The 25,061-nt window shown below is 45.3% G+C and overlaps 1 protein-coding gene across 1 annotated transcript in view; it reads left to right on the top strand.

Moving 5' to 3' along the window:
• Positions 1-4,585: 4,585 nt before the first annotated feature.
• MKX (mohawk homeobox) overlaps positions 4,586-25,061 on the top strand; it is a 73,247-nt gene continuing 52,771 nt past the window's right edge. Inside the window, exons 1-4 of the mRNA XM_054991663.1 lie at positions 4,586-4,816; positions 10,854-11,013; positions 20,917-21,070; positions 22,203-22,538. Coding sequence (XP_054847638.1) covers positions 4,632-4,816; positions 10,854-11,013; positions 20,917-21,070; positions 22,203-22,538 — 835 coding nt within the window. The 5' untranslated portion in view covers positions 4,586-4,631. The remainder of the gene's footprint in view (positions 4,817-10,853; positions 11,014-20,916; positions 21,071-22,202; positions 22,539-25,061) is intronic.

Below are 25,061 nucleotides of genomic sequence, written 5' to 3'. Positions count from 1 at the left end.
CGGGCATGCTTGCGAAGGGAACTCGCGCGCATTTGTATGTGAGGAAAAAGTTTCCAATAAAATGGCAACGGCGTCACTCCAGTACCCCCCCTTTTTAAAAAGGGTCCATGTTCGTGACATCTCTCTTTTCCGAAAGTGGCACTTCGACTATACGAAACGGGCGGGCAGGATTTCGTCCTTGTTTCTTGTGGGTGGGGGGCTCAGACCTCGCAACCTTCGCGCGCCTCCGCAAGGCACAGGCACGCTGCACGCGGAGTCCCCGCCATACCCGCCGGCAGGGGTCGGGGTGGACGCAGCGGGGGCTGAGGATGCGCGCCGGGGCAGAGCACAGTCGCGTGCCGGCTGGAGGCTGGCGAGTCGTGGCGGAATCGGCGGGCGCCGCCTGAGGGCCCCGGGGGCAGCGGCGCGTGCTGCGGCCAGAGCGTCGCCCCTTCTCCTCCGCGCTTGTTTGACCCGCCGCGGTCGGTTGTGCGGGGGCGTCTCCGGCGTCCTTCTCCGGCCTTGCTGTGGGGCGCTGGTCTGGCTCCCCCCCCCCCGCGCTTTCGGTTCGTCCTCTGGTTAGGAAGCCGGACCGCTTCTGCAGAGGCCCAGCTGGGACAGGCACGTGTTGGAAGCGCCACTGTGGCCTGCCTTTGAATGCCCGGGCGCTACTGACGCCGGGTATGTTTCCCACCCTGCCCAGACGTGGCTGCGGGTCTCTCTCTTTGGGGCCCCTCATTGCTTTGAACTCTTCCCCTATCTATCTATCTATCTATCTATCTATCTATCTATCTATCTATCTATCTATCTATCTATCTATCTATCTATCTATCTATCTATCTATCTATCTATCATCTCATCTCTGACTTCAGCTCTTTCCGAGCAAAGAAGGAGACCAAGGGAACTGGGGCAGATACTTCGGCTTAATTAAACGTGTTCTTGCCCTGGGTGCTCTGCGAGGTTGGAGCTCCCGTGGTGGGTCCAGGAGCGAAGCGCCGGGGGTGTCCCAAGCGGGCCGCGGGCCTTCTTGCCAAGCAGGAATGAAGAGTCCTCTTCAAAGCCTTTGGCGGGATGGGCTCCAAAGACTGACAGCTTTTCAAACAAGCCTTCGCGAGGCAGCACAAAGAGCCTCTTGTGGAGCGCACGCTCGGCGGGGACACGCGCGCGCGCACCACGTGTCCCGGGGCCGGCCATTCCAAGAGGGGCATCGCCGCGCCGAAACGCACCGGCGGGAGGCGAAAGCCCCGGCGGATCCAGGCGCGCTTCCTTCCCGAGTAAGTGTGTGCTGGGGGGGCGGGCCCGATCCTGTCTCGGCTCCGTCCTTGCAAATATTGGCAGTGGCCAGCTGCTCGGTTCTCGGTTTGGGTAATGAGGAAGAGCGGGAGTGCCAGCAGGCCGGTGGAGCTGAGCTCCAGGAGCAAGGGTGGGGGGAAGGAGGGCTGCCAACTCCAGCCTGGGAAATCCCTGGAGATTTTGGCGCGAGGGGAGAATTTAGAGAGAGATTTCCCCCTAGAATCTGTGGTTTGCCCTTTGGTCCGCAGATGCCTTTCTCTACGGGGAAACTAATCTCTGTAGTCCGCAGATCTGCTGTACTTCTGGGGGCTCTCCAGGCCCCACCTGGAGGTTGACAACTGTAAAGGGAAGAAAGTGCCCGAGCATGCAGATGATGCTGAGCTCGCCGCCGCTGGCTGATGGGATCCCGGGGCTACCTAAAGCCTCAGCCAAGAGGCAAGAAGGGACTCTGATGGAGAGGCTGGAAGGCGGCCAAGGACAAGCTGCCTCCACGCAGCGGGAGAGGGAGGAGAGCAAAGCGGGGGGGGGGCTCCCCCTATGGGGCTGGCGTGGTGGAAGGTTCTTGGGGGGACCGCGTTTGGTTATGTTAAGAGAAGACGAAAAATTTCCCCTCAGAAAACAAAACTAAGCGAAGCAGCCGAGTGAGCAAAAGTGGCATCTCCTCCGAGGACGGGGGACGAAGGTTTTTAACCGGGGGTGCTGCTCGGTTCGGGGTTTTCACTCGCAGGGTTGGCGGCTGCCAGAGGCGGTTGAGGGCCTTGAACTTGGAGAGGGGATTCGAGACATCCGCCTGCAAAGGGGCCGCCGGGGCTGGAGACGGTCGCGGGTGTGTGTGTGCTTTTGTGTCTCTGCTGGGGGTCTTCGGGGGCATCTGGGGGGTCACTCTAGGGAACGGAATGGTGGACGAGAGGGACCCCTAGTTGGAGCCAGAGCGGAGGCTGTCTCCCGCCGCTGAAGTTATAACGGGTGGGAAAACTGCGTCCCCCGCTGTCTTGACTGGCCTTTGCAAAAGCACTGAAGAACGAAGGGGTGAGAAGCAAGGGGGATTTTTTTATTAATTGATTTTTCTTCATGTGTACCTCACCTTTCTTTCCAATGGGGACCTAAGGCGGCTTACATCATTCTCTGCTCCTCCATTTTACCCTCACAACAACCCTGTGAGGTAGGTTAGGCTGAGACTGGCCCAAAGACACCCAGCAGCTTCCGTAGCTCGATTTGGGAAGCTCCCTCCTCCTCATACACCCCACAGTTTTACACACACCCTCCCTGCAACTGTTTTCCAGAGCTACTATTGCTATGTTCAAAAGCACTTTTTTCCTTTTTTTACGTTAACCTTCCCAATGGGGCCCTTCGCTGTTTGTGCCCATTTTTACAAATCGGGCAGGAGGCGCAAGGCCTTCCTCTCATGCAACCGGCCGAGGCGACTGTGCGCGTTTCGGTTCTCTTGGTGAATCTGCCAAATGAGGGCTCACTGCCTCTCTCCCACACCTCCATTTTGATGGCCTTCGCGGCCACCACAAACAGACCCCCTGAGATCGAGAGACGACACGCAACACGTTTTACCTTCGTTTGATTAGAAATGGGGCTCGGAACCAAAAGAGAAGAGAAGAACAAGAGTGCCTCTGAACTTACACAGAGCCCCTCTCTTTTCTTGCTGCAGCCTGAGCCAAAAGCCGCCTATCTGGAAATTGACACGAAGGGGCCCCGGGACGTTTTGCCCTAAAACCCAAACACGAGAATGCTTAAAGAAGCAAAAATGAGGCTAAACATGTTTTCGCTCTCCAGACCCAAATCCTCCTTTGAATCTCCGTGAAGGTTAACGTGATGCGGAAAATACTTTTGACACGGATGAGAAATCGAACACTGGTTAAAGCGACGATGTGCCTTTAAACCGGGCTGGCGTCGCTAGTGTCCCCGGTTAGTTTAAACCCTCGGCTGCAAGAGAAAAGCTTCAACGTTCGCGTTAGAGGAGCGCTTCAGGAAAAGCCGGTGGAAAGCTTGCGCGGTGCGAACTCCAGGCGTCACGAAAAGACCCGCAATGGCTTGCCCTCATTTTTTGCTCTGCCATGCCCGTGTCAAGCCCCTCCGGCCTGCCTTAACGTCTGTGAACGTGTAATCGCATAAAAACAAGGCGATATAAACAGCCGTGCGTTTAGCAGGACTGAATAAGGTGGCCCCGTAGAGATCAATGAGATTTTCAGGGTATGAGCTTTCGAGAGCCCGAGCTCCCTTCTCCAGATGCCGTCTGTTTAGGAGAAAAGAGCAAGAGCCCAGAAGCACGTATAAGCCTAACAAAATTTGAGGTGGGGTATGAGCTTTCGTGAGTCATAGCCCACTTCTTCAGATACTTCTTCTGTTTAGGTGACTTTAACCCCCCCCCCCTTTCCCTAGATATTCAAGTACACTGGAGGGGACGGGACCACTCGCACCTCCAGGGCTGGGAAGGATGCTCGCTGCCCGTCGAAATCGAATCGCCTGTGGCTTTCAGGGTGACCGATCGCACAGGAGTTTGGGGGGACAGAGAAGCCAGGTCGACCCAGACCTTGAGCCCCCTTAGGCTCCTCACCCGATCCGTCCTGGGTCATGATTAGGCGCCGGTCGTCAAAACGAAGCCCGCGACCCCCTAATAGAAACCAGGCAGTTTTTACCAAGGAGTCTCCCGGATTCGAGCGACATTCAACCTGGAGCGCTCCGCGGCCAAAGGGCCGTTCGGGATAGTTTCAGGTGGGCAGCCACGTTGGTCTGCAGTGGAGTCCGGTGGCCCCTGAGAGCCCAGCCAGGTTTTCAGGTTTTCAGGGCAGGAGCTTTCCCCAGCCAGAGCTCCAGACACCCATTCCAGGCCAGCATCCCTGGCGAGAGAGCCTTGGACCGGTGCGAAACAAACAGCGCCCCCCCCCCCGCCCCATGCATGCCACACACCGGCGGCATCGATGGCCGCCGAACCTCTCCCGAAGCATCCTTGGGAGGGGACGCAAAGTGCTTGGCGATCCTTACTCGCCTGTAAACGCGCGCGGGATCGGGCAGTCACAGGCCGAAACTCCACACCGGGAGACCCGCAGCTGGCGCGCGCCTCCCCCCCCAGCAGCCCCCCCCCCCGCCCTGCCCCGGAGGGCTTCAGCGCGGCGCGCTCAGTTCGGCGGGAGCGACGGAAGAGCCGCCAGGCGCGCCTCCCCCGCCAGGGTCGCCGCCTCCATCTCCGCTGTTGTCCGCCGCTGGGCTGGGCTCTGCCCGGCTCTCGTCGAGTAACCAACCTGCCGCTTTCCTTTCCAGCCACCCGCGGGGCGTCTCCGGAGCAGCGCGGATCGGTCCGGCCCGCCGGGGCTGCCTTCGCCTGAAGCTCCCTCCCGGCCAGCAGCGCCATGAACGCCATCGTCTTCAACAAGCTCGGCACCCAAGTGCTCTTCGAGGACGGCGCCCAGGAGAGGGAGCGCGCCGGCGGGCGGCCCTACGCGGGGGTCCTCGACGTCTCGCCCCACCCGGAGGTGCTCATGCCCGACAGCCCCTCCATGAAGGACAACCTCAGCCTGCGCCACAGGAGGAGCGGGTAGGAGGCTGCTTCACCCGTGCTTGGCTGGGGACCGGGCAGCAGCCTTGAGTCCTTGGAGCCCTGGGGAGTAGCTCAGACTATTTTTTGAAGAATGTTGTCAATTCTTAACAATGTAGCTGCTTTAGCTTTTCAGCCTTAAGCACCTATACTCAACAAGCAAAATCCGATGTACTTCAAGCAAAAGAGTATAGGTAGGATTACAGCATTGCAAATTCTGGAGCTAATTTCAGTCAATACAGTATCAGAGTTTGTTGCTAGATCTGAAATCGGTTGGTTATTGTAAAAGGAGCAGGGCTTGCTAGCTCTCTGAGAGAGACAGCTGTCTGGAAAGGATAGCTTAAATAAAATAAAAACTGCTCTGCAAGATATTGATTGTCTTAAAAGTGAAGGCTGATATTTACATGGGAGGCAAATCAAGAGAGATGTGAATCGACTATGTAAACAATGGAGAGCAAGACTGGGCTCCTGCAGCACCTTAAAGACTGACCAGGTTTCCAGGATATGAGCTTTCAAGAGTCAAAGCTCCCTTCCTCTTGATTCTCTTGAAAGCGCAGACCCTGGGAATGTAGTTGGTCTTTAAGGTGCTGCTGGACCCAAATCTTGCTGTTCAGCTACCAACCAACAGGGCTACCCACCTGAAACTGTAAACAATGGAGAATCCTCAGGTTAAGGACATACTGACAGTTTGGAATAAGGAGGTTATAGTTCAGATCTGTTTTTTAAAATGTAAATGTATTTCTAAATTAGATTGTTTAGCGTAAATTGCAAGTCCAGTAAAATTTGCTCTTGTCTCTGCCAGACAGCAATGTGTTAATTGAGAACCAAATGCTTTATAGCTCTTATTAATCTATGATAAATTATATACTCAGAATAAATCAGTTTTGCTTAACGTGTTTGGAACTAGGCCGGAAGGAGGGGACATTGCTCCCATTTGACAGAGTTAAAACTACAGTTCTGTGTATGCCTATTTGGAATGAAGTCCAACAGAACAAAGTTGGACTATTACCACACATAAGACCAGGCTGTACATCTGTCTTCTTAATTGATAGGGCTGTGACAAGGTGCTTAACAGATGCCCCAAATGCAAAAAATAAAAAAAAATTGAAAATATACTTTTATTGCTGAATTGCCAATTTAAAAATGGCATTTGCTCATACCACTAATAGCATCTCTGGTTGGCAAGACAGTGGCTGCATTTCATCAAGATATTATTACCAGCTGATTCAGGCAGATTTAGATTTCAAATAAAATATTAGAAGGCAAAAAGCCCAAGAAGCTAGAATAAAGACAAGAATTGGGGGGGGGGGCGGTAGAAGCAGTGGCAGATGTGGCCCGAGAGCAGCCCCTTCTGAAAAGATGTGGTATTACAATTCCAACACATGATCCTTTCTAGCAAAGCCTTATAATGCGAGGACAGAGCTGGTCTTATTTCAGAGGTGAGCTGATTTTTGTAGGCCCTTAACTATGGGAGGCAGATGGAGGGATGCCTATCTTTTGACATAGATCCTGAGGAGTTAGCCGTGTTAGTCTGTAGTAGCAAAATCAAAAAGAGTCCAGTAGCACCTTTAAGACTAACCAATTTTATTATAGCATAGAATCAAGCCCCACTGAAATTAGCTCTGTGCAACAGCTGTGCTCTCAAACAACATTCATACACTTCACTGAGATTGCAGGAGAACCTCTCAGTGGATTGGGCCCCATGTTAATTTGTGAGTGGGGTATTTATTTAGAGGAAAATAGGTCTTGTTCTGTGCGGGCTTTCCCCTCTTTTTAAGCACTTTGCACTGCATCCTTGTGCTTCTAGCTATTCAGGGCACCACGGGCGGCTCCTCTGTTACGCATATGTATCTGGAAACAAGTGCCAGTCAAAGATGAGCAAAATGTTCATAGAACTGAGTAACTGTGCATATCTACTAAATAGGAAGTGTATGATAATAATAATAACAGTGCGCTCATATACTGCTCTTCTGGATAAATGAGTCTCTCACTCAGCGCGGTGCCACTATGCTGCAGCATAAAATAGCACATGCCTAAAGATGCAAGTAGGCTATTCAGTTATCATTAACTGGGTAGACTTCCTTTAGTGTAAGAATATAAAATTATTCTATATAAACAGAGTCCTTCATGCACAGAGGAGGTTTACTCCATGAGGTGAAGAGCTGTTCAGTAAAATAATAATAACAACGTAGCACCTCTTTTGTGAGCCTTAGCAGGGAGCTAAAATATTAATAACACATAATGCCAAATTAAATCCATTTAAGAGGGTGGCTTAGATTTTGATGTGTAAATTCCTGACACATGCAAAAGGGTGGTGCTCTCGTGGCGACGAGACCATAAGCAGATGTGAGTTTTGGAGCAGTGGCGAGGAGGAGTGGAATGTGATTGGCTGAAGCATTTTGAATAGTCAAGTGTTCAGACTGCTTGACACAAAACAAGATGTTGGATCGTATTATCCTGTCTAAAAAGACTTGCTCAAACATTTGGCCTGATATTATTTGCAGATGGCTAGGGAGGGGAAAAAATTCCACAGGGACAGTTTGTGGCAGTGCAACTATTTGGAATTTTTCTTCTGCAATTCGGCAAGTGCCTTTGCAGTTTCTGTGACACAGAAGTCTCCTTGCTCACTCCCTCATATAAAAGCAGGAGTGAGGTCAAGCTGGAACTGTAGGGCTTGCTGGGGAAGTTCAAGTCCATATGTGAGGAGGTTAATTGCAGGGGGCCTGTCAAGGCCTTCTAGGAGCCCAAAATAATTCCTTCTTTAATTCTTTATCTGGATCATGTTCACAACTGCTCTGTGTTAAATCGGACCCTACAGACAACTGTATGCTCTCAGTCCCAGGCTCTGCGAGATCACAGCTCGGGTCTACCATGTTGCCGCAAACGCATATAACTGAGATAGTGCTAAAATTCATCCAAGCCCAGAATAGTAAAGATTTTACTAGTGATGCAACAGCTCATGACAATTGGAAGTATTGGCTCTGGAATAACTATGCCCTAGAGGGTGGTTGGATGGTACGTGATTTGGTGGATCAGCTAAAACAGAGAGGATTTGTCCCTGAACGGATGGGCTGCTCTAGAGTTCTTGAAAGAACGGTGAGGGGTAAATTCTGTGAATAAATACCGGGAGTAGTCTAATACAGAGTGTTTACTATCACTGTGTGTGTTTGGTTCTTTTCCATTGCCTCTGGTATTGTGACAGACTCTGTAGCTGTGGAACTATTTCCTCGTATCCCAGGGTAGGAGGTCCTGACAGGAATAGTACAGGTGGTCTTATACCACATGGTGCTAATTGAAACTTCTAGTAAAACGGCAGAGTAAAAAAGACTGTGTGTGTGGTGTTCAGCAGCTGTCCTGTACTCCTTTCCTCGGGTTGTAGACCTACCTGAGCAGCTTTTCAGAATGGCTCGCTAGGGAATTGCTCTGCTTGTCAGCTGGCCTGTCTGACATGAACAGAGGCTAAAGAGTCATGTTAAGCACCAAATGTTTTCTGTTAGCAAATGCTGTTTTGTCTGCTTTAAAAACATCCCCCATTCCAAGGCCGGTCTGTGTTTAAGCAGCTCCTCAGCTCAGGGAAGGCTCTTCCTTTTCAGAAGAAGTTAAAAGACCATGCTCAGCCTTCAGAACTGCAGTTCAGTTCAGGTTCTCGAAGCACACAGCTGCCTGGTTGGCTGTTTGCTTTGCACCCCTAAGCTTTGGGCAAGAGTTTTGTTTGTGTGCTTGTTGTCTAGCAGTGTTGTACTGATGAATATGTAGACTTTCATTGATGTTGGAGTGGTTCATTGGAGTGAATTTCGTGCAGCCTAGAAAGAGATGGAGCAAATTCTATTTTGCTGCAAAACCTGGAAAAGTAGATTGCGCTTCCAGATGTGCATGCACCTACAGACTGCAATTTACTAACATAAATACATACCTACAAAGGAATAGTTGAAAAGTACATATAGGCCCTTTTCAACTATTCTTTTCCATCTTTGTTTAGAGAAATCTCGTTGGTGTTATTGTACGGTGATACGAATGTATTAGGACATTCATTGGTAATCATGACTAACTATGGTTGGATTGGGGCTCTAGTTGATCAGTCTGTGTTCTGTTAAAAACAACATGACATATTCATCAAAATTGTTCCATTATGAGGGCTTAGGGCCCAATGCAAATGACATCCACCCTTGCATGTTTACTTGCAAGTAAGTCTCACTGTGTTCAGTGCTTTTTACACTGTGTTCAGTGGGGCTTTCCTCCGTTTTATCTTAACAATAACAAACCTTTGAGGAAGGTTCGGCTGAGAGAGTATGACTGGCCCAAGGTCACCCAGCAAGCTTCCATGGCAGAGTCTCCCAGATCCTAGCCCAACACTTTAGGCTGGCTAGCGAATGCATCTGATTGTTAAAAAGGAAGATGTGTTCAAACTAAAAATCTGCAGATAACCTTAGCATGTATGTGTGATGTATATGCGCATATCATGAGTTACATCTTTCCTAATTCATAGCACATTGTTTGTGTAGAATAGAAATTTAGAGTAGATATTCATAATGATATTTATTGTCATCTTCTGACACATGGCTGTAGTGTTAAGTATGTCTATCTATGTTTTCATATTTCCAACTGAATGAAGGTGAGATTGGACTGAACTCAAGGGAGAATGAGAAGAGGAGAATAAGCAATTCAAAGAATGTTGAATTGGTTAAGGTGTTTTTTTTCATTTGAAGCTATGAGTTGGTAGTAGAGTACATGCTTTACATACGATGGTCCCAGGTTTAATCTCTGGTGTCTCCAACACTAGGTCTTGGGGAAAGATTTTCCTCTGCCTGAGACTGAGAGAGCTGCTAACAGCCGGAGTAGATTGCATTGAGCTTGATGGGACAATGATCAGACTTTGGTTGCTTTCGTGTAGAAATTTTGCTCTGGTTTGGCATCCAAACTGAAATGTTGTTTTTGGAGCATCCATGTGACATTGTCCCCCAATAGTCCAATTTTTCAGGATTCTTTGATTTGATACAGTCTTTTGGGAAAGATCACAGTTGATGTGCACCAATTTGCATTTTGCACACTCTGTGAACGGGAAGATCCTCATTTTAAAAAAAAGTTCCTACTCACATTGGTGCCATTTTCGTTATCTTAGCCCCCCTGTGGACAACCTTTGTGCCCCCCCTGCATTTTTATTAAGTTAGTATTTGCTAGATAGCTATAGCACAATAACGTTACAATAATCTATTTCTACAATTGACTAGGTTATATGAATTCCCAGCTTTCTTGTTTTTAAGGAAATCTTTAGAACATTTTGTCTTGGAGGTATAAAGAGAAAACATGGAAAGAGCTAGAGACTTTATAAAGTGTAAACTGAGAATTCAGCGGAATCCATAGACTGTCATTACTGCACTATAGCAATCTAGCAAGTACTGGGATTTTTAAAAAAGCCCTCCTGTGTTGTACAGGGGAAAAATGAAGGGGAAATGGTGGATGCTTCTGTCTGGGTTCTTTGTTGCCAACGCAAATGCCTTTGCATTCATGGTAGCAATAAGAGGGAAATGGAGAATTCCCCACTGAGCAGCTGCAACATTCTTATAAAACATCTTCATATTATATACCTGTATCTGTTATCTATAGATATCCTTATCTCTTTATGTTCATTATATAATGTAGATTTAAAACTTTGAGCAGAGCATGAACGGTATGACTCCAAGCAATAGCAGCTGGTTGTTCTCTGCAGTCCAGAATGCTTATAGTTTCAAGGCATGAAAGAAACCTGTTCTCTTTTTCTTCAGATAGATGCATATCTGCTATTCAGCATAGGGTATATAAAGCCACACACCATGATCTTCTCTACCAGGAGTCTTTGGACTTCAGTTTCACCGTTCCCTGGATGTATTCTGTGCTACGTGGCATGGATTTGGATCTGCTTTAATAGCACAAGTTTTTTGCCCTATGGCATTTGGAAATAGGAAGGGAGGGAAGGCCGAAGTCCTTCTCAAGTTAACTGTTGACCAGCCAATCTTCTCAGCTTTTCCTTTTGTCAATCTTCTGCCTCCTTTCTCTACAGCACCCGGCAGAACAGTGGGAAGGTGAGGCACAAGCGCCAGGCCCTGCAAGACATGGCACGGCCACTGAAGCAGTGGTTGTACAAACACCGAGACAACCCGTACCCCACTAAGACAGAGAAGATCTTGCTGGCTCTTGGCTCCCAAATGACACTAGTGCAGGTAAGCATGAGCTGTATGCTTCTGGACCTGCTCTTTCTGTGAAGACTGGCTTGCATGGTTTGTGTCGATACTGAGCAAGTCTGCTCAGAATTCCATTCAGGTCTACTCAGTGGGGATTACTCCCAGGGAAGCACTCATAGGATTGCACTGCGATCTCTGTATTTAAACCCGGCTCGGCCCTTCTCTCATTAAAAGAAGGCGGGTGCATATCATGTGAAGAGTAAGAAGGAGTTTTAGTGAGAGCGGTCGATCCCTATGCTGCAGCAATTTTTTTAAAAAAAGAAACTGATTCTCATTTGGCAAAACTGAAAAATTCCAGCTCTACCACTTAACAGTTGGGCTGCCTCTGCACTTTTGAATGCCAGCGTATCAGACGTAAAGATCATACCAAGAGTTTAACTAGCCCCATAGCTTGTCTTCAATGGAGGCAAACACAGGATGCTCTTAAGCCTATGAGGAGCCACACAAAAAGAACTGGAATGTTCTTTTTCTTTCCAAAACAGCTTCTTGAAGCTGAAGGAGACTGAAAGTAGCCTTCTTTGATGACTTTGGCTCCAAGCACCTAGCCTACAGGGCTTTATCCCCTTTCTAAAATTCATTCTTCTGTTGTCCTCGATCTCCCACAGAAATAAAGAAAAGTGCATGTTTGGTAAAAGAATGTTTCCTTTTTATCTGTAATCTGTCTTCATTGACAGAGGCATGAAATCTGCCCCCCTCCAATCCAGATGCTCCTTCCCCTTTGTCCAGAAATACTGTCACAATTGTATGAAAACATTTCCTTCGGGAGAAGGCAAGAATGAAGCTCTCGTGTAGATTATTTGGATCCAGCAAATAGTCAGGGCCCACTCTCCAATCATACCTGCCCAAATGTGGAATAATTTCACCAAAGCCCAACTGATTCAAACTGACTTTGATGGAACTGTGAGAACCAGGTCATGTTTTCACATCCATTTGAAAATGTTTCTCATTCCCAAAGCGGCTTGTTCCAGATCATCAAACAATTTTGCCTGACTGGCGTTAATCTAGCATCAGAAAGTGCCAGGACACTTTCTGGAGGAGACCAAAATAAAAATGTGTTTTCCTGATTTGTATTTCCTAGCCCTGCATTCCTGAAGCCTAGATTGGCCTCCTTCTCTTCCTCTCCTCTGTCCAAGTCCTTTTATGCCTGGCAATGTTGTTCTTATGCAGTTACTGTCCTTGCATTGAATCTCTGTCTCCTTTCATTTTGTTCTCTGTCAAAAATGTTCTGTTATAGCTGATATGTATATTTAGCACATACCATTTCAAGAGGTGTTTGCTAACAGCAGTTATTCTAGAGGCATAGAAAGAAAAGCCTGTGTGTGTGTGTGTGAGAGAGAGGGAGAGAGAGAGAGAGGGAAGACAGCGCCTATGACCTGAAAAATTGCTTTGCTGCTTATATTGAGCTAAGTTTCAGTAGCTGCTTTTGGTTCTCAGTGTTTCCTTTGGACAATTGTGCTCCTGTTAAACTGGTTTTATTGGCTGCTGTTTTTGTTGTTTTGAACTTGTGTTTTTTTCCCCTCAATTGTTCATGAATTTACATAAGTAGACTTGCATGCCCTGTTTTGACAGAGGGGTAACTTAGATTTTTTTTAAAAGTTAGCCATGTTTGTTTCTTCTGCTTTTCTCACTGTTGCACTGAGATGCTTCCTGGAAATTTCCTCTGTCTGTATTTCCCCCTGCATCACTGAGGACCAAACAAATGTGACCTCCGTGTGTGTGCGTGTGCGCGCGCACATACACAAGTCCCTTGTTCACCTGGGTGGTGTAGGTTTTTAAAAAATAAGAGTGAAGCATATGGATGAGGGAGATTAATCCCTGCACTCCTCCCCCATCTTACCTCACTGTACTCAGTAGTTTTCAGCACTTTTCTTCCAGCCCCATTCTAATATAATTTAGGCAGAGTGGAATAAAAGTGCTGAAAGCAAGGGGGCACAATGAGGTCACTTGTGGGGGTGGGAGTAGAGTTTAGCTTTCCTCGTCCATGAACTCTGTGTTTTTGTTTGAAAGAAATAGACCCTATGATTTGGATGAGGAATGGGGGTGTAGAAGTATAAATGCACCAGGATTTCTATCCCTCGCCGCCCCATAATTGGATATAGCTTGTTCCTGAATATTTCTCATATACTTAAAAAAAAATTCTTTAGCTAAATTCCATCCATGCGAGTACATATATGAGACCAGTTCTTGTTGCATCAACCAAAGTCCTACAGAAAGCTAAAACTCTGTGCACTTTCCATTCCTCTGAGCAGTAGGAAGTTTAAGCCTTCCACAGGATCTATTTTCATTACAAAGAGAGAGTACGGGTAGGTGTATTTGTCATGCCTGTTCAGTTACAAATGGGGAAGCAGGCGTGGAGAAGTAAGCAAGCATTCATGCATGAGAGAGTCTGAAGAACAGCATCAGTACTAAAAAATTAACAATAAACCCTTTGCTCCCCTGCCCTGCAGGGTTCCTTCTTTGCAAACAGTTGTAAAAGTCTCTGCTGGCTACACCCAAGTTCCCAAAATGTTTCTATTAACACTTTTTCAAGTTGCTGGAGTAAGCCACGTAGCTGCCAGCCATACAAGATAAAGTCTGTTCCACTTAATCAGGTGTAGAAGCTTGCTGAAGAGAAATCATATGTCCCTGGTTGTTGGGGGAGAACAGTCAAAAGCAAGTCAGTGGCTTTTCTGCAGAAACATGAAGATGGCAGAATGTAACAGATGGGGGAAAGAGAACATTGAGATAGAAGGTAGAGAGGTGCTGGACTGACAGCTGTCTGGAGAGGCAGTGTACATTTTTTTTTTAAATAAATGAAGAGGCTCCAAGAAAAGAAAGTGGCCTGTGGTACAGGGTTTGGTATCTGACCAGTATACTTTCTTCCCCCCTTTCCTCCAAAGAACTCAGAGAGCATACATGGTTATCCCTTCCTCATTTTCTTCTCACAACTGGGGTGAGTACAATGGGAAAAAATGAGCCAAAAATACACACAGAATTTGCTGGTTTTGCTCGTTAAAGCAGCCTCCAGAACACTAAACCAAATCTGGGAAAGTTGTAACGAGTCCCTCCTGCCAAAAAGTTTGCCTGTTTTGTTTCGGTCCATATCTTCCAGAAGCAAGCAAGCAATGGGCTTGTTTTACTGAACAGCACCAATCAGATCTCAAGGAGAGAGTGCCCTTATATTATTAATTGATGCTGTTGGCAGAAAGGGGAAATGAAGTCAATGCATGTGAGTGCATCTCCCGACCCCCACCCCACAGCTACCCAGAAAATGGCATTCTCTGTCTCCTTGCCAATCCGATTCTTGCAAGGGGAGACCCCCCCTCCCCTCCTATCAGCTTTGAAAACATTTGGGAGACTTCAATCATAGGTTGCAATTCGAAAGACACTTTCCTGGAAGTAAGCACTATTGAATAACATGGGACTTACATCTGAGTAGACCTTCTCTGAGTAGACTTTCTCTTTTTCTGAGTCAAATGAAATTTTCAAAAACCATCCTGCCTGCCTCCAAAGCAAAAAGAAAACTTATGGGAAATACATAGGTCTGTTGGGGCATGGTGAGGGTGGAATTCAGCCAATCGTTCTGCCTGCACTTGGGCAGTGGAGAAGACTGGCAATGAGAAAGCCCCATTTTGCAGCAGAATGCTGAGCATCAAAATGAAGGATTTGGATTCACCCCTCATTGTGGGAAAAAAACTACAAAGAGCAAGGCAATATGAAACCAACAGGCAACAGTAGAATGCAACACTGACAGTATAGAATACTGACACTATAGAAAAAGGAAAAACTGCACATGAAGCAGGATTGTTTTTAATGTTGCTGCATTGCACTGATTGGAGTGCTCTCCTACTTGGGAATGCTGCTGCTGCTCCATCCACAAACACTCGGCTTCTACAGGTCTGCTGTTGTTGTGTATCTGTGTTACTGTGCTTGAGGAAAAACTCAGTAGATGAATGGTTTAAACTGAGGAGGGGACTGATGGTTGATGCTGTTTTTGGTTAAGCATGAAAACAGCTGCCTTCAGCCCCATTTCCCCACCCACCCCTTAAAAATAACAGTATGCATTTGCTCATATGTGGCCAATGTGTGCACAACAGACCAAAACTCATGAAAACAAAAACAACAACAACAACAACAAAACCTAAATGGGTCAGTTCCAAGCCTGCATTGGCTGACCTAGAACAAACTAGTAATGAAACAATTTTTCCAGAATCCCTGGGAAGTGAAACTGAAAAAGAAATTTTCTTGGTGCACACTCCTAACAACAACCCTGAGTCATAAGTTAGACTGAATGAGTGATGGGCCTGAGATCACCCAGTATACTTCACAGCAAATTGGGGAACTGGAACCCCAGTGTCCTGGATCCCAGTGCAATCTTCTAACCACTATAGCACACAATCTCCACCCGGGTAAAGTCAGGGCAAATAGCATTTGGTGCATGAGCTGGTTGGATGCTCCTTCTGGGGAATAAATGTTGCCTTTGCAGGTAATGCAGATTGTTGACAGAGGTAAAGGGAAATTCATAAGGCCTTCAGGCTTTTTGAGAGCAGGAGAACTCGGCCCAAACTTAGAAGTTTGAATTCTGTACTTGATTATATTCATGCAATCCTCAGAATGCCGAAGGAACAGCGAGTGAGGCCTGTTTGCTCTGGACTCAGAAACTTTATACTCCTGAAACTACAGAACTAGAACAGGAAGCCATCTCTGTCTGAAAGCCACAGCCTATATTTATCTCACCAATTAGTCTCCAATTTGGAGGCTAGCAATTTGTCCTGCTAATTTGCAATGAACATGTCATGTTTTCATTTGCAATATTCCTGTAGGGGTGGATTTATTTTATTTTAAATTTAGGTTTAACTATTCCTGTGAAATAAAAAAGGGGGACTGTACATTCTTTCCAGAAGGGGAAATATGAATAGCTTTATTGTTGAATGTGAGGTTATTTGCCATGGTATGACTAATCTACTGGTTTTGGGCTGCTGAGGTTCTTGCAGTATTGAAGTTCACAGGCAGATGTAGGCTATAGTTAACTGGGGAAGGGGAGTAGGCAAGTTAGGGGCTGTCTCCAGGACTGCTGTCTTTTCGGGGGGAGGGCGGGAAGTGCATTTTGTGAACACGTTCCATCTATGGCTCACTGGATCCAGGCCTTCTGTTTTTGATTTTATGCTTTTCATCAGTTTGATTTTTTAAATATCAATGTTTGGAGAAATAGCGAAATGGCTATGAAACAAAATCCCAGAGAAGCACATTGGTGGAAGCACTGTTGTAGCACAGAAATTTTAAATGCAATTACAACAGTAAGTGGCAAGAGATGTAAACTGAGAAAAGTATCTGTGACTATCAGGCATTTCCTTGGCTTAGTCACCCCAGTCTAGCTGCAACTATACACCAACACTAATTTGTGTCACTAGCTGCATAGGGAATCACGTGTGAAAGCAAATACTCTGTTCATTTTCCAGGAGCCTAAGCACATAGACCTAAGTTTGTGTGTATTAATATTGGATTTTTAACCATTGCTTACTGTGGGTTTAAATGCAATCTCTGAAGAAAAGAGGCGGGGCACTGGATGGGTGAAATATACTGAGATTAGATGGTAGCTGTACCCTAGAGGGCACATAAACTGCTGTTTTTGGTCAGAATGCTGGGGGGAAGTATTCATTCTGTCACATTCAGTGAATCTGTGTGGAGTTCTGAGAAAATCTGTCTAGTCAGGCAAACTGTATAAGAACCTGGCTTCAGTCTGTGAATAGTTCAGAGAGAGGTTATTCTAACTAGATCAGGCAAGCTGTGAAGAAAAGCCTGGGTGAATCTATATCTGTGTGGATGAAAGAATTATTTTGTGATTAAAGATCTGTGTGGAAAATCAGTCTTTGTGATTGGGTCTGTGAATATACTTTAAGAATATATAACTATTTCGAAACCACTAACAATGAAATCTTAAGCAGAGTTACTCTAGTCTAAGCCCATTGAAATCAATGGTAATTCTGCTTAGGAGATCACTGTAAGTTTATGAACTATTTTGAAATCAATATGATTTTCAAAACTGCAACCATCAAGTTTATGTACTTAAAAATAAATTCTACTTCTGATTAAGCAAAAAAACATTCTTTTTTTTAACCTCAAAGCCACCCCTATGTGCTGACCATTCTGTCATATTACTATCAATAACATAACCTTCCTAAAATACCAGTTAAACTGAAGAAATTTAGTAGCAGCGAAAACCTTTTGGAATTAAGCAATATATAGGTCACACAAACAGGGCAAAATGCCACAGGTGGGTTATCAATAGGATTCAAACCCCAAAGGAAGGGTATTCTCAAGGTATAAGCCTAGGAAAAACCAATTTGGTGTGGTGGTTAAGAGTGGCAGGACTCTAATCTGGAGAACCGGGTTTGATTCCCCACTCCTCTGCTTGAAGCCAGCTGGGGGACCAAGGGTCAGTCACAGCTTCCCAGAGCTCTCTCAGCCCCACCCACCTCACAGGGTGTTTGTTGTGGAGATAATAATAACATACTTTGTAAACTGCTCTGAGAGGGTGTTAAGTTGCCCTGAAGGGCGGTATATAAATTGAATGTTGTTGGTATTATTGTTGATGTTGTTAGAAGTAGAGAACGCCTGATGCTCTTTGTGAGTGGAAATAAAAGGAGTGCTGCTTGTGACCAGGGCCCTCCTGGTAGACTGGCCCCAGATTGTATATGGCACAAACTACCACTTTATATTGGAACTCTTAGGTAGCTGTTGCAGCAATTTCAAGATGAGAGTAATATCTTCCTATCGGAGCAGTCTAACCAATAGGTCAGCTGCCCTATTCTGCACTAATGGTGGCTTCTGGGTAGCGTTCAAGGATAACTCTACATAGAGCACATTGCAGTAGTATACCAAAGGTTAAAAAGCATGGATCAATTTGGCTAGGTCTGCAAAGCTCAGGAAGGGAGTTAATTTCCCCATCGTGGTCCATGGAGTGGGTTACAGGGGATATCCCAGCCCTCGCCACTGAATGCTGCTGAAAATCAGTGTCAGCAGAGGTCAGCAGAAGGGTTCAGACAGGCAGCTTCTGAGTGGCTAGTGGAACCTAATGTGAGCACGGGGTGATGAAGTTACTTGCTGGCACCTGAGTGCACTAGCCATTCAAAGCTATGCTCTGTTGTACCTTACAAAGCCCTTGTGTCCTCTGCATGTTCATCCCAGTTCTGTTGAACCGATACAGTCTGGGAGTTCCGTGCTTGGAATTTAACTCCCAGGTGAACATAGGTGCAATATGGATTGCGACAATGGTATCTCTCGTGCCACTTTCGTGACCTGAAATGGCCTAAGTGAGATGCTCTTTGCCCTGATAGAGAAGCATATGTGTACTACGGGGGCTACATTTAAGTTTCTCCAGTTCGGCAGGTTTGTGGAAAAGACTTAAGCTCCTCCTTGTGTGCCTTGGCCCCAGTCTGGAATGGGCCTGTGTGTGCCTTGGAATGACATTCTAAGCAGGGAACTCCCTAATCATGTCTATTTGACCGTACCTGGACAGACATGTGCAGGGGAGGGGGAGCACAAGAATTTTGAAACATATGCTTAGGTCCTCACTAGCTGCATGCCTGCATGTGTGGTCTCATCAGCTCCATTGATGTTGTTTGCCAGTAGATCCACTTGTCTCCTCTTTCTTCCTTCAGTGGTGCATAGTGGTGGGAACTGGGATATCCCTTGCAACCCACCCACCCCTGAACTGGTATTTAGTATGGGATCCAGTAATAAGCTCTTATAGAGGAGGTCGAATTCAATTACAACGTAAACAAAATTGGCATGGTCATAGGGTTATGTGTGGTCAGTTGTTGGGATAATGATTAATACCCAGCTCCAAAGCTTTGCACAATCTCTTTCAAAGGTTTTACATATTAGTTAAGCAGCATGAATACAAAGACTGAATCGTGTGGAACCCTACAAGATGGATCCCGTGTTCCTGTAGTTTTGCCATCTCATAATAGATGAACCTCTATTTCATTAGGTTTCATGGTTTTCCTATTGTTTTGCCTAAATGAACTTTCCCCCTATAATTTAAAATCATTCATCCTTGTCCTCTCCACAGGTGGGAGGGTGGACAACTGTTCCTTTTGTTCTTTTCAAAATCTTGCGTTGAACTATGATGAACTTCTCGTTGAACCCAAAGGAAAGATTTCCCCCAAAACTGTCAAATTTATATATAAAGTTTCTGTATTTTTTTTCCATGAGGACAAAGGAGCACCCAGAATACAAGTGTTTAGGGATGCATTCCTTTGTTATAACAATCTTATTTCATCATTAAGAGCTGTATTTTCTTTGCCTTCTGGATTACTTTAAATAAGAATAATTCATAATAATGAATAATGTTTGCAGTTGACATGGAAAAGTTGAACACACAGTGTTTGCTATTGGCCTTTTCAACAAAATAGTAGCGCACACTTATAAATCATACAAGTTTTATTGCTCATATAAAGAGTTATGTGGATAGAACCCCGCGTTCTGTTGCACAATGTGGTCTAATAATGCCAAGGTATGCTTCCATACTGCTCTTTGGAAACTTACACTGCTGGAATCACTGAAGTATTCAGCTGGGAAGCTGGATGTATGAAGTTGTCTTGTACACAATCAGAAACAAAAACAAAAAGAAGCGCAGATTCTTAATACAGAATATGAAAAACTACCTTACCAACAACACTATCAAGGACTAGGAAAGCTGTGTTACTTTTCTAGAGCCAATTTAGTGTAGTGGTTAAGAGCTGTAGGACTCTAATCTGGAGAAGCCGGCTGGGTGATTTTGGGTCACTCATGGCTCTTTCAGAGTTCTCTCAACCCCACCTACCTCACTGGGTGCCTGTTTATAGGGATAATAATGACATTGACTTTGTAAACCTCTGAGTGTGTCGTTAAGTTGGCTTGAAGAGCGGTATATAAGCACAAGATTGTTCTTGTTGTTCTTGTGATTATTATTTTATCTTGTAAATCAGAGCAAACACAGGAAAGGGGCTGCAGTTCAATGCTAAAGCATCTGGGTTACATACAGAAGGTCCTAGGTTCAATCCCTGGCCCTGGAAAGTGGCTCCCAGTCTGAGGAGCCAATACTGAGTTTGATAGGCCAAAGGTCTGGCACAAGGCCCTTTCGTTTGTGTACTTCAGGATGGGGCTGTGGCTCTGGAGAGTGCCTGCTTTGCACAAAAAAAGGCCCCAGCTTCAATTCCTGGCATCAAGTAGCCTTTTCCTAAGACCCAGGACAGCCACTGCCAGTCAGAGCAGACCATACCACTGAACCAAACACACCAAACCTCCGGAACTGCAGCTCACAGGTTTCATTTTTCTCCCGGTCCTCCATGTATCTGCATGATCCACATGTGTGTATGAGGTCCTTGCTGGGAACTCTGTTCCCAGGTGTGTGGGGCCCAACTTTCTGTGTTCACAGAAGGGATCTCTCCCTTTCACTTGCACTCCTCAAAAAATGTCGCAATACAAAATTTGTAGAGCATCCAGAAGAGAATGAGGAGGGATGTGTTGGGTGGTATCTAGGAGGGGATAACTGGAAAAGCTGCATCAAGAAGAGGGAATTAGCTTCCTCATCTGTTACATGGGAAAAGCTGGAGCAAGAGAGGAGGAATGATTTCTGCTCTTTTCTCATCAATCTGTGCCCTGTCTCCAAGAGTCCCTGGATCCTTGGGGATGCAGGAGTCTGTAGAAAGGAAAAAGATTTGTTCTGCGTACCCATTCATTATTTGTGGTATGCGACTCATTTTAAAGAAAGAACTTTTATCTAGCTAGCGTGATGTAAAAAAGAAGAATGAACAGGTTGTTTGGTTCTCTTCTGTGTCCCCTACATGCAAGTTCGGAGTGCTCTCTCTCCTTTGTCTTGGAAGGGAAGGAAAGCTGATGCATTTGTTTTTTATTTAGGTATCAAACTGGTTTGCCAATGCAAGACGTCGCCTTAAAAATACTGTCCGGCAGCCGGACCTCAGCTGGGCTTTACGGATAAAGCTGTACAACAAGTATGTTCAAGGAAATGCTGAAAGACTCAGTGTAAGCAGCGATGATTCATGTTCAGAAGGTTTGTTTAATATTTTTGTAATGTTGTCCATACAAAGCTATCTGAATTTGCAGGTTATTGCAAATGGCTAATCTGGTGAAACTGTCATTCATGCATGCAGAGTTTTATACTGAGCTGACCCTGGCAGTGCAGTCCTTAGCAGAATTACATAATTCTCAGCCCATTGATGTCAGTAGTTTAGAATGGTGGGGTAACTCTGCTCAGGAGTGCACTGTAATTCTCTTACACTCACTCACATATGTTAGTGAAAATTCAAGGTGCACCCACATGGGGATTTTGAGGAACCTTCTCATCAATCTGATCTCTGTAGGCCACAAGAGGTCCTGGTCTAAGAATTCTTTGTTTTGCACATTACATAAAAACCACAGCAAGGTCACCACAAACTGTGGTATTTTTCAAGGTGTCATAGTGCTCACTCGCCTAGGACATGGGTCCATTTAATTTCTTCTGCTAGGTCATTCTTCATTGTAAATTGCTATCAGTCTACAGTGCTGACTCTTGCCTTGAATAGGTGGGTCCCAACCAACACTTTGAGAATCACTGATTGGGACCTCAAAATGCCCCACGGCCTTTTGTCTTTAAACAGCAGACTTCATGCCAGCTCAGAATCTGCCTTTTAAAAGTTCCCTTAGTTTCAAATGTGGGTTGCCATGTGGCATGGTTTGGGGATGAGGGCTGCTGTTAGAGAAATATAAGCTCCAAACACCCTTGGGCATGTGGAACCAGTTGTGCTGTTCTTTGGAGCTCAGCCACTGAAATCAAACTGCACACCACACAGTATATTTGAGTAAACTGTTTATGAAACTGCAGACTTATCTGCTAGAACTGTTCAGCATCCCAAACATATGCTGTCTGTAAATAATTTTCTGTGCTCCTTATTGAAGAACAGAAAAGGGACTTAAGAATAATTCTCCCCCTCTGAATTTGAAGAGGAAAATATGATGGGCTTGCAAACTATTTTTGAATAGGAAAAATTGTGCCATTGGCAAACAAGCTAAATAGATTTTACAAATGACTATGATGATAATCTAGTCTGATTTAGTTTTTCCTACAATGGTTTAATTATGGATACTTTAAAAATTAAAAAAAATACCTAGGTAATGCTACCTTCTGATGAGTCTTCTTTCTTCAGATGGTGAAAATCCTCCAAGAAGCCATATGAACGAAGGGGGATACAGCACACCAGTTCATCACACTGTGATTAAAACTGAAAGCTCAGTAATGAAGTCTGGAGTTAGACCAGAAGGGAGTGCTAATGAGGATTACGTGTCACCCCCCAAATACAAAAACAGCTTGTTGAATCGCTACCTGAATGACTCGTTGAGGCATGTCATGGCCACAAATGCAGCCATGATGGAAAAAACAAGGCAAAGGAACCACTCGGGTTCGTTTAGCTCCAATGAATTTGAAGAGGAACTAGTGTCTCCATCATCCTCTGAGACTGAAGGCAATTTTGTCTACCGGACAGGTAGGATATCGTTTCAACAGCAGTTGCTTTTTGTGTGTTCATCTAATTTGGAAATGAATGTTATGGCTCCCAGGGGTGCCAGTCTGGCTTCTCACAGCTGTTATATGCCACTTCTTAAGTGTACTAAGTACTTGAAAATGCACTTGCCGGTTCAGCAGCCCAATCAGGTAGGTAGTCATCCCCCCAAACACCTATTTGTAAAATGGAAATGAGAATGAGTGACTATGAGAATAGAATGACTTTTATCATAGTGCAAGTGTGAAAACCATTATCCAGGTTCTAAAGTTTAGCATGTTGTTCACTGAAGTATACTGATTTGGTTGAAATACAATGACTTTATGAATGATCAGGGCTCATGTGAGGAGAAACTGTTTTTGCATGCTCTGATCTGGAGGGTTATGTGATTAACAAATGAAGAAAGAATGTATTTCAGCATTACTAGTGCAACTATCTTCCACAGCCATTTCTTCCTTCAAGGAAGTCACAAAAGTATATGTGTAACCAAAATTAGCTATTGCTGGTATATGCTGCAGAATGTGAGAGACCAGGATTATAACAAACACTAAAGATGCTGAAATGAGCCAGTACATGTGTTTTTAGGTGGAATAATGTAGATGTTGGTGGCAGTCTTGGGGTAGAAAATCTGTTATGACATTCATCATCTTAGCCATGAAAGGGGAGAGGATAGTGGGTTGGTGAACTGCAGGCTTTGGGGGATAATTGAAGTTACCAGATGATCAGGGCAATCCTATACAGAGTTACTTGAGCCTCAGCCTGTTGATTTCAGTGCATTGAGAATAGAATAACTCTGCTTCAAATTGCACTGAATGTTGTAATTTAGGGCGTACTTTTGTTTATCCTGCAATATATACAGTTTACATGAGTTAATGAAATGCAGCGCTAAATATAGTCTTTTTTGGCCTTAGTGCATTATGCTGGTGGTTGAAGGTTCGCCCTCAAGATGTCCAATTTCTGGAGCAATACTAGTTTCATTCAACATTTTATTTGGACTCGTTTTAGTTTTAAAGTTGTGGAAGGCTTGAAATCAGATGTCAGCAACTTGCAGATTTGGACCAAATATAACCACCCGAATGGTGTTTATCTGCTCTCCTCAATTGCTAACCACAGAAGCAAAAGGTGACATGTCTGATTATTCCTTGATCCACCAATCCCATCTTTTTTGGAGCAGAATGGAAGACCTGCTGACCATAACTCCAAATATTACAGGATAAGAGTTACAGCCAGACTAGTCTCCTCTTTGCGTCAACCTGTCCCAGAACAAGAGGTCTATAGAATAGAGAAAGCATAATCTCCATAATTGTTTAATAAACAGAGAGTCTTTTCTTCTCTTTATGGGGCCGATTCTTTCACAACACTGTGAACTGGGTCACTCATTCTGCTTTATATTGCCCCTCCTTCATGTTAAGGTTGTGAGAAGAGCCCTGCTGGATCAGACTAGAGGTCCAGCTAGTCCAGCAGTCTGTTTCACACAGCAGCCAAGACAGTTGCCCCGAAGGGTCAACAGACAGGGCGTAAAGGTCAAGGCCTTTCCGATGCTGCCTCCTGGTAGTAGTATCTAGAGGTCAGCTGCCTCTGTATTTGAAGGTTCCCTGTACTCACCATGGCCAGTAGCCACAGATGGACCTCTTCTCCACGTATCTAATTCTCTCTTAAAGCCATCTACGTCAGCGGCCGTCACTGGTGTTGAATCCCACAGTTTAATCACTTATAGAGTACAGAAGTATTTCCTTTCTTTCCTATTTCCTGAAACAAACAACACACTTCATGGGATGACCCTGCATTCTAGTATTGTGGGAGAGGAAGAAAAGCTATCTGTCCACTTTCTCTGCCCATTGCATAATTTTATAAACCTGTATCATGTGCCCTTTTGGTCCCCTTTTTTTTCTGAAAAATTCTCAGACTCTTTGCCTTTCCTCACAGGTGTCTTTTTTCCAGCTCTGTACTATCCTTTCTGAGATACAGTGACCGGAACTGGACACAGTATCCCAAATGGGGCTGCACTATGGCTGTCTACAAGGGCATTACAATACTGGACATTTTATTTTCAATCCTTTTCCTAATAATTCCTAATATGCCGTCTGTCTTTTTCACTGCTGTTGTACACTGAGTTGATTTTTTTTCATTGAGCCACCCAGTACCACCTCAAGATCTTTTCCCCTTACAATTTTCAGCCAGTCCAGAACTCATCTTTATGGGCTAGCGGGAAGGGCAGGGTATAAGTTGAATAAAATAAAATAAATAAATATGTAAAATTAGGAATTTTTGTTCCAGCATGCATCATCTTGCACTTGGTGGTGGTGCAAAGCGCTGCCAAGTCGTAGCTGATTTACAGTGATCCCTGTTGAGGTTTCCAAGGCAAGAGATGAACAGAAGTGGTTTGTCATTGTCTGCCTCTGCAGACAATGCTGGTCTGCAGGTCTTCTTTGGAGGTCTCCCATCCAATTACTAACTAAGGCCGACTCTGCTTAGCTTCTGAGGTCTGATGATATCAGACTTGCCAGG

Source organism: Eublepharis macularius, chromosome 11 (genome assembly GCF_028583425.1).
Source record: "Eublepharis macularius isolate TG4126 chromosome 11, MPM_Emac_v1.0, whole genome shotgun sequence".
Lineage (NCBI taxonomy): Eukaryota > Metazoa > Chordata > Lepidosauria > Squamata > Eublepharidae > Eublepharis > Eublepharis macularius.
This window is presented reverse-complemented; position numbering and strand designations above follow the sequence as displayed.